This window comes from Pelobates fuscus, chromosome 3, assembly GCF_036172605.1.
Source record: "Pelobates fuscus isolate aPelFus1 chromosome 3, aPelFus1.pri, whole genome shotgun sequence".
In the NCBI taxonomy this organism is placed as follows: Eukaryota; Metazoa; Chordata; class Amphibia; order Anura; family Pelobatidae; genus Pelobates; species Pelobates fuscus.
Genome location: NC_086319.1, coordinates 251836326 through 251849130, shown reverse-complemented (window position 1 = coordinate 251849130; position 12805 = coordinate 251836326). Strand labels below are relative to the sequence as shown.

Genomic DNA, 12805 nt, shown 5'->3' with positions numbered 1-12805 from the left:
TGTCTGTTAGTGAGTGTGTCTGTTAGTGTGTGTGTCTGTTAGTGAGTGTCTGTTAGTGAGTGTGTGAGTGTGTCTGTTAGCTGCTAACAGACACACTCACACACTCACTAACAGACACACTCACACACACTGACATACACACACTAACAGACACACACAGTCAGACACACACACACACACTCTAACAGACACACTCTCACACACACACACTCTAACAGACAAACAGACACACTCACACTCACTAACAGACACACTCACACACACTAACAGACACACACAGTCAGACACACTCACACACACTCTCACACTCACTAACAGACACACACACACACACTAACAGACACACTCACACACACTAACAGACACACTCACACACACTAACAGACACACACACACACACTAACAGACACACTCACACACACTAACAGACACACACACACACACACACACTAACAGACACACACACACACACTAACAGACACACACACACACTAACAGACACACTCACACACACTAACAGACACACACACACACACTAACAGACACACACACACACACACACACTAACAGACACACACACACTCACTAACAGACACACACTAACAGACACACTCACTCACATTAACTCATTTTTTTTTTCATTTACCCCCCCAGCCTCCTTACCTTTGGGAATGCTGGGGGGGTTCTCCCTCTCCCTGGGGTCTAGTGGGGCTGCCGGTCGGGTTGCTGGGCGGGCGGCTGGCGAGGGAGCACTTCCTCTGAGCTGTCTGCTCAGCTCCCTCGCGCGCCGCAGAGTGAGGCTGGGAGGCGGAGCCGGAATATGACGTCATATTCCGGCTCCCAGCCTCACTCTGCGGCGCGCGAGGGAGCTGAGCAGACAGCTCAGAGGAAGTGCTCCCTCGCCAGCCGCCCACCCGCCCAGCAACCAGCCCAGCAGCCACCAGCCCAGGATGTCTGTTAGCCGCAAGGCTAACAAGGCATTTGCCCTGGGCGTTTGGGGGCGGCTTTTTTTGCCGCCCCCTGGAAAATGCCGCCCAAGGCAAATGCCTTGTTTGCCTCGCGGCAAATACGCCCCTGCTCCTTGGCCCAAGGTAAGCCTTAGGGAGGTGGGAATTGACTATTTTAGTTTTGTTTTTATTTTTAATCAAAAAGATTTATTTTTAAGCAGCCCCTCTACAGCCCCTGTGCCCACTTCTACCGCCCCTCTGCCCCCTCTACAGCCCACCTGCCCCTTCTACAGTCCCTCTGCCCCACCCACCACCCCTGCTGCCATCTACAGCCCATTGCCCCCATCACAGCCCCTGGCCACCCTTTACAGCTACTGTCACCAACTACAGCCTCTGCCCCTCTCTACAGCCCCGGGCCCCACCACAGCCCCTGGTCCCATTCTACAGCAATTGTCACCCACCACAACCCCTTCCTCCCTCTACAGATCCTGGCCACCCACTACCCCAGGCCACTCTGCAGCTATTGTCCTTCCCTCTACAGCCCCTGTCCTCGCTCTACAGCCCCTCTGCCCCTACTCTACAGCCCCTGTGATCACTCCACAGCTCCCCTCCCTTTTACAGCTCCCGTTCTACCTTCTACAGCCCCTGCTCCCCTCTGCAGCCCCTGTGCACCCCTCTACAGCTCCGGTGCCCTCCCCTCTACAGCCCCTGTGCCCCCACTCTACAGCCCCTGTGACCACTCCACAGCCCCCATCAACAGCTCCCCTCCCCTCTACACTAAAGGGGGTATGGGGTGGGGGGGAGGGGCAAAATGCATATTTGCCTGTGTAGCCAAAAATCCTTGCCTACAACAACAGACAGACTGATGACCTCATTAAAATGTGGACATTAGCCGCATTCAGTCCTGGCAATACAATATAATTTATATGGAAAACTCTTCGCTAACATACAGAAGTAAAATACTAAACTCAAAATCCCATGGCATTTACTTTGTTTCAACACATTCTTAATTTACAGATTGTCACTTCCACATATTTAAACTACTCTAAGCAAAATATCTGTAACTATAGTACTTTATATATGAATTTTATTTTGAACAATACATTTATTCTACACATTTTGACCTTAGATTTGAAATTCACTTTAAATTCTATTTGAATTTTCACTCTAGGGAATAGCTGTGTGTGTGTGATATGTGACAGGTCTAGGTTCTCTCTGCAGTGGTACATGGGAGCAAAATCGTGCTTGGGACCTGATTTATTGAGCAGTTTTGAGGTAGTGCTATTATCCAGCAGTGTTAATTTTGTCGACTAACAATTTTAGTCAACAAAATTTTTTGAGATTTAGTCAACTACAACTAGACTAAAACTAAAACAATTCAGTTGACTAAAATACGACTAAAATTAAAGTGGCTTTTTAGTCAAAAGACTATGACTAAAACTAAATTGAAATTTGCCGCCAAAATTTACACTGCACAGAGGGGCTGTGGAAGGGGCAAAAGAGACAAACCAGGGCTTGGGAGAGAGAAACCTAAAGGGGCTGGGAGGGCACAAAGAGACACAGAGGGGCCTGGGAAGGGCCAAAAGAGGCAAACCAGGGCTTGGGAGAGAGACACCTAAAGGGGCTGGGAGGGCACAAAGAGACACAGAGGGGCCTGGGAAGGGGCACAAGAGACAGATAGAGGCTATAACTAAACCCACTAGATTTTAGTCGTGTCAACTAACATGTACTGGAGATTTAGTCGACTAAAGCTAGACTAAAACTAAAATAATTCAATTGACTTAAATACGACTAAAACTAACATAGCTTTTTAGTCAAAAGGATATGACTAAAACAAAATTGAAATTTGCTGCCAAAATTAACACTGCTATCCAGAGGGCTTTACATATATGCAAAAAATGGAAGGTAGGCTACTGAGTTTTTGTCCATTCTCAGTACTCTCAGAATGTCTGTTTGTTTTTGCCTCGCCGATGAGGTTTATAAAAAAAAAAAAAGGCTGAAGTGATCATTTGAGGTTTTACTATTTCTTGTAGAAAAATGGCTTGCTGGCAGGATTCAATTTTCACTCGCGACTAGCCATTGGTGGGTGAATATTCAGACCTGGTGAATATAATTTAACCAATGGGTAGTGTGCTCCAGGCTTGCAGTAGCTATTAGTGAGTGAATATTCAGCCAGTGTGAGTACAAATTAATCCCTGGTGAGCGTGGTACTACTGGTACTGGCTCTGTATCTGGAGTTCTCTTGTTGGTAGGATCAGTCTAATGGGCACCAGGCCTAGTTTTCCTCCATAGTGACATATATGATCAAAAACTTGAGACCTGAGCAGGGACTAACTAAATGACAAGCTGTCATGATAAACACATGAGGTGAAATGTATTTGCAAAGTCAAGGGTTACATCTGGTTTGTGACCTCTGGAAAAATCCCCTGAAGTGGACAGCAAGTAAGACTTTATCTATTATTTTACTATGTGTAAACTAAATGATTCATATGAGTTTATTGGTATATGGTTCTATGGTTGTGTGCACGGAAACTCCGGACCCCTAAAAACTTAAGCTTGCTGAAATGCTTTATGTGTGAAGAGTGTGTACAACACTTTGCGAAGTGTAAATGGCAATAGAAATGCTCACCTTTATAAATTTGCCTTGTTGTATCCCCTGGCTTTAAAAGCAAACAATGGGTCCTGTTACTTCCTGGTTTGGTTAGCTCAGTGGAGCTAAACTCAAGGGGCAGCAATTGCCCAGAATACATGCCTTGCAAAGACTTCTCATTTACCTTCCCATTGGGAAGTTTTTGATTGGACAGCAACAGAAAATATGGGCAGAGTTAGACGGGGAGGGCTTGCAAAGGCTTCAGACAAGAGATTTAAAGTTTTTTCAAGCTATTTTTAGATATACCCTAAATGAAAAATGCATAATTAAATGAATGCAAGTTTTTATTTGGTGTATATCTACTAAACATTTTATTTTTATTTTTTTGGACTGTGGTGTATCCCTTTAAATACTGGAGGATTATTAATCATGACCTGAGCAGTCATAGCTTGAGAAAAAAAAAACACAATATTTGCAACGTACAGTTTAAGTTCTTCTAATGTTCACTCACTTTCACTTTTGGAAATGTTTTTGGCAGCAATGTAACTTGTAGGTCATTAGACATCAAATATATACTTCGGTGTCAAATTAATTGTCTAGACTCACAGAGGTGATCAGACCAGTTTACCAAGAGAACAGGTGCACCCATACAAAATATATTGCATTATATCTAATTATAACTTTATACACTTAAAAGCTTTGTAATTCAGTTTGAGAGTCAAATTGTATTTTTTGATTTTTACTTTCCTTACCAAAGGCAGAAAACACAGTTACTTCACTAGGGCAGTAGTGCATACTAACTGGTGAGGTAGCTCAGTTGGTAAATTCCCTAACCCTATAGCCTGTTCAAAGAATGCAAGGTCGCAGGGTCAACTCAGCCTTTCATCCTTCAGAGGTATGTAAAATGAGTACCATCAACTGGATAATAATAACAATGTCTATTACTATTCAGCTGCTGATTTGGTTAATTCTGAGATAGTGCACTGAAAAGCAGTTTGAGTCCCACCGGGAGAAAGGCACTATATAAATATTAGTTATTATTTCTGTTCATGTCTCCATTTTAATTGTGTCTATTTGGTGTAAATTGTTTGGTAGTATATATTATTTGTATTCACTGTTACTATTTTTGTTCATAAAAAATGTTTATTAAAAGTTTTACCTCTGTCTGTTATAAGACTCATGTGACTATAAATGTACTGCCTTTTATTTCAGGTGTGGGGACACACACACACCTTATTTTGCCTTGGTGACATACGACTCCACATATTTAAAGTATCTTGGTGGTGGCAGCTCTCATATTATAATAAGTGAGGGTGGTGTTAACAAAGATTTTTCGTCATTATTTTGGGGATAGAGAAAATAAACAGCGATATTTAACCATTTCTCCAACTGAAGCAAGTCGTGCAAACATGGAGTAGCATTGCTTGTAACATCAGTTTTAATGCCTTTGTTTCGGGTATTCCATAAAAATGCAATATATTATCTGGGATTGCTGGTATATTGGATCTGGGCTGCCATTGTGGGTGGGGCCAGTCCATTATACATTTATACATATTACTGTAGGGTTATGGAGCTGTTTCACAAAACAACCCTAACCTCTTCTACAGGTTTTGCAGCTAAGCTGATCCACCCACTTTCTGCCCAGCCCTAACCTCCTTGGTAATACTGAGCAGTGTCTAATTAAATTCTTCTCATTGAGCAGCATTGTGGACACTGTGAGCATACTTAAAAACTGTAAAAACACACATGAACATAAATATTATAATAAAAAATGATAACATTCTAAAGTAATGCAAATCTCAATAATTTCTAATGGCACCTTTTTCCGCTTTTGGTTAATTATATAATGTCTGAACTTCAGAGACAATCAGATTGTTATATTAACTAAAGGTAATGCTGAGGTTGCTTAAACAATGTGGGTGTATCTACAAACACCCAAATGTGCAGATAGGTTTTCAGATTTTGGTATAGTGAACGGTTGGAAATAAAAAAATAAATAATAATAATGTTCAGCTTCAATTATTTTATACAATTAATTCTATACAATATACAAGAAAAAATTCCAGCAAATGTTCAGATTAAATGTTATACTTAATTGATGGTTTAATATGGGTTTGTTCAGTAAGATTGTCACAGTTCTATCCTTTAATTACATGCATTGCTTTGTTGGATTGCATTACCTTTATAATGCATTAAAAAGTCATCCCCAGCTTCTTAATAAAATGCTAAATGTTATTGTTAAAAGAAAACACTGCAAACAATTACAGCACATTAGCAAATAAATCTTTATTTTTTGTTCTGTATGCACCGATTTAAAGATCTGTTCTAAATGACCATATGCTTTTGAGGGCCATGTGTGATGCATCTAATCCAACTCTCTACAAAAAAGCAGCCTCATGGCAAACTACCATAAGACTTCACCACCGCCCCATATTACAGTGCTAAGACAATCAAAACATATTCCTCAACGACTGGCCGGGTCAGAGGTCAAAGGGCCAAATGGTATATGGTCAAAACCTGCAGGTCTGCAAATTAAAAAATAACTAAAATAGACTAGACTATAGGAATATACCAAATTAAAAAAATAAAAACAAGATGATTAACATGAAATAACAAGACTAAATTTAAATTATTTTTCAGAACCAAAGATTTCATTTCCAATTTGAAAATAATAAATAAAATATGAACAATTTTAAAAATATGGAAAATGTAATCATAATGCAGAATTGTAATAAGGTGAAAATAAAATTTTGAAAGACATTAGGAGTAACACATAATTTTTTTATAAAGTGTTACATTTTCTTTTCATGCCTTTTTAAGCTATAAACAAAACAGATTTTTAATTAAACCAATGAACATAATTTTTATTTTTAGCTACCATTTTAAAATGGAACTATATTTAAGATAAAATCCAGAAAGGGATCTGGTACATAGATGTTCCAGATTACTCAGTGTGCATTTTGTTAATAACCAGCAGTCATCTCACATAAAGACTCATTGACCCCTGATACCTTATTTGACCTTTCACCCCCCAAAAAACATCCCGTCTCCCTCCAATAGAAAAAAAACACATAAAGCGCATATAAAACATGACAGGAAGCGACTTTAAAAAAATAAAACACCAACCGGAATATAAAGAAAAAAATGTAAAAAGCAGAAAGGACACGGGCATTGTGGGTATGTGCATGCTTGTTGCCCTTTTCCCTTCCCCCTCCTCCCACCCACTTATTGCTGTTGCTCCAATACAACGCCCTCATATTATGGTAAAATCCATATATTGGATATACAAAGGCACTTGGTGAATTTATAATTAGCTATTGTGCCATTACAGTTTTTGTTTTTATCAGTGCATTTGCATAAAAAAGGGAGGCGTTTGTTCTTGATTGGCAGGTTGGTAGGCTTTAAGTGATGCCCCCAATGATCGAAGGTGAAAGAGTGCTTCAAGGTACAGAGACTTGGAAGGGACTCCCAGGTACATTTTGGTCTCCCCATTTAACGATGAGGATATAGTCCCCTTTGTCCTTCACTGTGTAGGTCACATTATAAAGACGGTGGCCCATGTGCTTCACATATACCTCCTCACAAGGGGTTTTGGGACCATGTACTCCAACCATCAGCATGTTGGTGCCTGTAAAATCCACAAAATATCTAGTTAAATACATCTCTTTTACTGCCAAGCTAAACCACCACAAAAGCTATTCCATATCATAGTCTACAATTCATAGTGATTGAAAAACAAATTAAAATTCTCACTTAAATGACCACTATAGTGCCAGGAAAACATACTCGTTTTCCTGGCACTATAGTGCCCTGATGGTGCCCCCACCCTCAGGGACCCCCTCCCGCCGGGCTCTAGCGGGAGGAAGGGGTTAAACTTACCTCTTTCTCCAGCGCCGGGCGGGGAGCTCTCCTCCTCCTCTCCGCCTCCGATCCTCCCTTTCGGCTGAATGCTCATGCGCGGCAAGAGCTGCACGCGTTCAGCCGGTATCATAGGAAAGCATTTACAATGCTTTCCTATGGACGCTTGCGTGCTCTCACTGTGATTTTCACAGTGAGAATCATGCAAGCGCCTCTAGCGGCTGTCAGTGAGACAGCCACTAGAGGATTTGGAGGCTGGATTAACCCTCAGTATAAACATAGCAGTTTCTCTGAAACTGCTATGTTTATAAAAAAAAAGGGTTAATCCTAGAGGGACCTAGCACCCAGACCACTTCATTAAGCTGAAGTGGTCTGGGTGCCTAGAGTGGTCCTTTAAACTCTTTGAATTTAGGAAATACATAATATCTGAAGATAGAATGTCACTGGAAATTATCAATTAATTTTGTGACAAATAATATATCGATATATTTTAGCGATAGATGTTTCTCTGTCCTTACCTGCTTTGCTGCAGTCTACTGTGAAAGTGTTTTTTTCTCCAACAAAAGCCTTTGACAGCCCAGGGCCACGAGACACTACTTTGCTGGCATCAGATGTAAATTTGGGAACAGCCATACCATACCCCCCTACAGAAGCTGAAGATTTGGTGACAGTTTCCACCAGCACTGTGGATGTTTCATGGAGACTGTGGCCTCCCGAGAGACGTGGACCTGATAGAATGATAGAGGAGAAAGACATTTTTAAAAAAGATGTTTTAAAAATCCTGATTCCTCTGATATTTGTTTGCAAACATAAATTTTTCTTGGACATTAGACCAGATGAGACATTTCTTGACAAACACTATCCAAAAAGAAAATATCAAACATTTTGGGAACATGGGCTTAATAATTTCTCTAGAAGAATCTAGTATTGTGTACAAAATATTCTGTGACTGTGAACGATCAATATAATATATTGCATTCAACAAGTGAACAATATTTAATAAAACACAATTAATATATTTCTTACATATTTTATATTATATACAACTAAAAAAAATGTCCTTGAACAACTTTCTGACTTTTATTTCACCTTAATAACAATATTTTTTCTTGTTTATATTTAGTAGAACTTTTTTTCCAAACATGTATTTAGTCCATTTTTGCTTATGTGTTTTTGTTGTCCATGCTCGCTGTCACTCACCTGTTACTCTAGCCTTAAAGGGACTTCTGACAATGTGTTGGGGACCTCCATATTTGATGGAGATAAGATAATTTCCTGGGGCCATTGGGGTATATGTGACTTTGTATCCTTCAGGGCAATCTTGGCAATCCAGCTTAACTTTGGAAGGTCCATCAATTGTCACAGAGAGAGACCCAGATCCAGCATTGAGAGTGCTTACAATGAAATCTGAGGGTCTACCTACACAAATTGGAAGGGATAGAGAGAAGGTGTAAGGGTTTTGTGCTAGCAACAGGTAATAACTGATACTAAATCATGTTATTGGTGATGGTGAAACTGAAGAGTATAGTACTTAGCAATGAAAACAGTTTACATACATTACATGAATCATTATTACCTGTGACTCCACCCTCAAGTCCTGGGCCATACGCTGTGACAAGACCAGGATCTCCAACCTGATTCTGCTCTCCTACACGAATCTTGAATGGACTTCCTGGGATATGGCGCCCATTGAACTTAACATCGATTGAGTGCACTCCATTCACATTAGGAATGAAACGGATTGCGTATTTGTCTGAAAATAAAAAGAAGAATGCAAGAATTAAACAGCAACAGTCACTGAACTTTTGTTATGACATCATACCCCAAGATTCCCTTTCCTTACCACTATCTACTTCAGACACGTAGCATTCCTCTACAGCTCCTGATGGTGTGTGTACTTTAGCATCAATCACGCCACGAGCACCATTCAACTGTACAGCAAAAGAGGCTGGCTGGTTGACTATTAAACCTGTTTCCTGTAAATTTTAAACCAAAGATATGTGTGAGATATCTTATGAATGCAAAGATAACAATTTCTAAATCCATCCATGCTTCATTTGTTTAGTAGTATAATTCATATGCATAGCACCTCATGTCTATCCGCCAATTATCTGTCTATATTTTTGAGATTTTTTTATAGCTGTAGATATAAAGCACCACACTCACCTGGAGGCTTGTGACGGTCAAACGACGGGCATCATCAGATCGAGACGCCACTGGGACTACAAATGGGCTGTCAGGGATGTGTTCATCATTAAATTTTATAGACACCTCATAATCACCTGTAACACAAAGGATAAATACTTACATATGGCTAAACCAGCAGATGTTCCTTTGCAGAAAGACATCTCATTAATATGATGGAAGTAACAGATTATATGTTAGGTAACATTATATACAAGATAAGTGCATATCTGTTAATGTCTTACAGGGACACACTATGTCCACTACAGTTCATCTAGTGAATATGGTCCAACAAGTCTGGCCTGGTTTTCTGTCAAACACCCACCGAGCGTAACTTCTAAATGATCTGATTGGATGCAGAGTCAGTTTTTATTTGTTTTGAAAGCAAACATAGGTGTGGTACCCAAATACGCAGTTAAGTATAACCATTACAATAAGCTGTAGTGGTTATAGTGCTCAGAGTGTCCCTTTAACTACTGCGATATTTGTCTGAAGAATAATTCTCAATAGAAAATCAAATATTTGCTTTGCAAATATAGCAACATAACTACCATAGCAATGAATAAATCTATGAATTAATGTGTACTATATATTGCATTCCCCTTACTAACAAACTCACCAGCTTCTTGTACAATGTAGGACACTCCACAAGAACCATCTTTACGGTCCTCAAAAGAGATTTCTGCCTTACTAGGGCCTTCAACAGCGATAGACAGACCTCCAGCTCCAGCCTCTCTGGTCCAAATACTGAATTCAGCTATGAAAATAGACATACAATCATTACACTTTCACTTTTGTTTTCTATTAATATCATTTGTATCTTTAGTTTAGTACTTTTTAATCTAATATTTTCAAAGGTCTGCCACACTCTCTTACTTGGAACTCCAGCAACTCCCCTCTCCAAGCCAGTGCCTCCAGCTCTGACTTTGTGTGCACCGCCTTCCCCCATAGGTCCAACCGTGAATTGGAAAGGGCTCCCAGGTACGTGCTGTCCACGATACTTCACACTAACAGTGTGAGATCCCATCTCCTGTGGCACGAAGCGTACACTGTATGTGCTGTCTTCACCATCAATGATCTCGGCATCTGCAGTTTTTCCTGAAGGACTGGTCACCTGGGCTGTCATATCCTGTGAACCAGCTTCACCTTAATGAGAACAGAGACAGTACTTAGTACAGTACATGAAACCAAACTGTAAGTGCTATTTTTCTCTAATAATTGTGTTAATAACTATACATTTGTATATTTCCAAAATTTCATTTTTTTCTACTGTATTAAGGCTTTCTTTGCAATGGGGATATAAAATGTCCAATAAATGACAAACCAATTCATGTGAACAGGAGCAAGACAGAATGTTAATTCTCTTTATTAAAGATTTAGTTAAGCATCAGATAACTACTCATTGTATGTTTTGCTTATCATATACAATAATACCTATGACATGTACATTCTGCTCAATGCTTACTAAATATAGCAGTAGAAAACAGAGGATTCACATTCCACAGAAAGACACCAAGAAAATGACAGGGACTTGTGTTCAATAAAGAGAGGATTTAGCGATTTGTCTGTCCATAAATCACACCTAATCTCCTAAAATGCAGTTTGATTGTATATTTTTATTCTGCTAACTATTCCGCAAGTAATCCTGCATTTTTTTTACGTTGTTTTCAACAGGTATTGTTATGTTATGTTTTCATGTTATGTAAGTAGGTGTATGTAATGTAATTATGCTGTGTGGAACTCAAGCCGTTTCTCTATGATTCTGTATAGATTTGTGCTTCAGTTGTACTTGGATTCATTTACACATTGTACATTAATGAACAGTTTTATAAATACTCACCCTCTTGTCTTGCAATGGTACTAAAAGTTCCCAGGCTCTCCCGTCCCAGAAAATCTCCAAACACGTTATGGAATGGATCTCCTCCAACCTGCGTTGATTCCTCTACTCGTACTTCCCGTTTTGTTTCACCTCCTCGGGTCTTGCTGATCTCTGTACGTTCTGTGCGTGTGTACGTGTGACTGCTACGTGTGAACGTACGAGTTAGGCGCTCTTGTGCTGAAACCATCTGGAACCAATTGCCTAATGGGGAAAATAGAAAGAGTAAGAAAGGCCTATTCATTTGATATTTTGTGAAGGAATCTACACTTCTTCCATTAATCTACAGGTGTAATAGGTGTAAAAAAAAACAACTTAAAATATAATGTCATATTAACAACAAATAGGCTCATCTAACTTATGAATTAACTATGAAGAATGCTTAGCAAACTGTTTTACTGTCATTATTAGAGGCTACTCTATACATGAACCAAGTTTAAAAAAAAGTCAAATGCTGATGCACGATGGAAATTGCTTTAATTTGAACATGTTTGTAAAATAAGTTTTCAGGAGATTCATCTGATAAACAGCAAATTCAAACCACATAATGAAATCATGGAACACAATATACTCTATCATTATCTAGACAAGTTCCAACGCTGTAATAATTTTAAGTAAGCGTATGTTATGGTTGTTACTCAACTAAGGAATGTCGCTTATGGAATTTACATTTCTAACTAAATATAGTTCAATACCTGGGATCTTGAGATTGAGGTCACATGTGCTGCCAATGCTTGCAATGGAAGGAGCCTGGCGTCTTCTGGTTATACTTTCTTTCATTCGTCCTTCACCTGTAACCTTCACCATAAATGGACTTCCTGCATTGAAAAATGACAATGCTGTGTCACCAAGCCAAAAAAAAAGCATTTTCATGATATATCTGTTTTAAAAGAGGTGTATGAAAGCATGGATATAGAAATTGACTTGCCCATGTATTAGAAAAAAATTACATTCTCTGTTTTTGTTTTTTTTTATTGTTTTCTGAGTGTGTTGGATGTAGCTTTCTTCGGATGAGTGTTAAAGAAGGATCACCAAAAGCACAGCTGACAAGTAGCTGTACATTGGAAAGTTACCTGCTGACCCACCTGGTACATGTTTCTCTGCAAACTTGATGTTAATAATATATGTTCCAGGCTCAGTGGGACTATATGATACTTTACATGTCCCATCTTCAACATCTTCACAATTAATATCGACTTTACTTGGACCTTCAATGGACAACCCCAAACCACCGTAACCTGAGAGGCACATAACGAAAGAGGACGAGTTAGAAGGAAGATGGACATTATGGTTAAGGATAATGAAACTGGACTTTATCAAAAAGTCTGAAATATAGGAAAAGAGACTTAG

The 12805-nt window shown here is 39.5% G+C and overlaps 1 protein-coding gene across 4 annotated transcripts in view; it reads right to left on the bottom strand.

The window, feature by feature from the left end:
• Window positions 1-5798: 5798 nt before the first annotated feature.
• Window positions 5799-12805, bottom strand: part of FLNC (filamin C) — a 62991-nt gene continuing 55984 nt past the window's right edge. For all 4 annotated transcript variants that reach the window (XM_063448330.1, XM_063448331.1, XM_063448332.1 and 1 more), the window contains 11 exons: window positions 12541-12693; window positions 12151-12273; window positions 11420-11659; window positions 10456-10725; window positions 10199-10336; window positions 9562-9677; window positions 9239-9371; window positions 8972-9148; window positions 8596-8814; window positions 7914-8123; window positions 5799-7165 (listed from right to left, as the gene is read on the bottom strand). In XM_063448330.1, the coding sequence (XP_063304400.1) occupies window positions 6978-7165; window positions 7914-8123; window positions 8596-8814; window positions 8972-9148; window positions 9239-9371; window positions 9562-9677; window positions 10199-10336; window positions 10456-10725; window positions 11420-11659; window positions 12151-12273; window positions 12541-12693 (1967 nt within the window). In that variant the 3' untranslated portion in view covers window positions 5799-6977. The remainder of the gene's footprint in view (window positions 7166-7913; window positions 8124-8595; window positions 8815-8971; window positions 9149-9238; window positions 9372-9561; window positions 9678-10198; window positions 10337-10455; window positions 10726-11419; window positions 11660-12150; window positions 12274-12540; window positions 12694-12805) is intronic.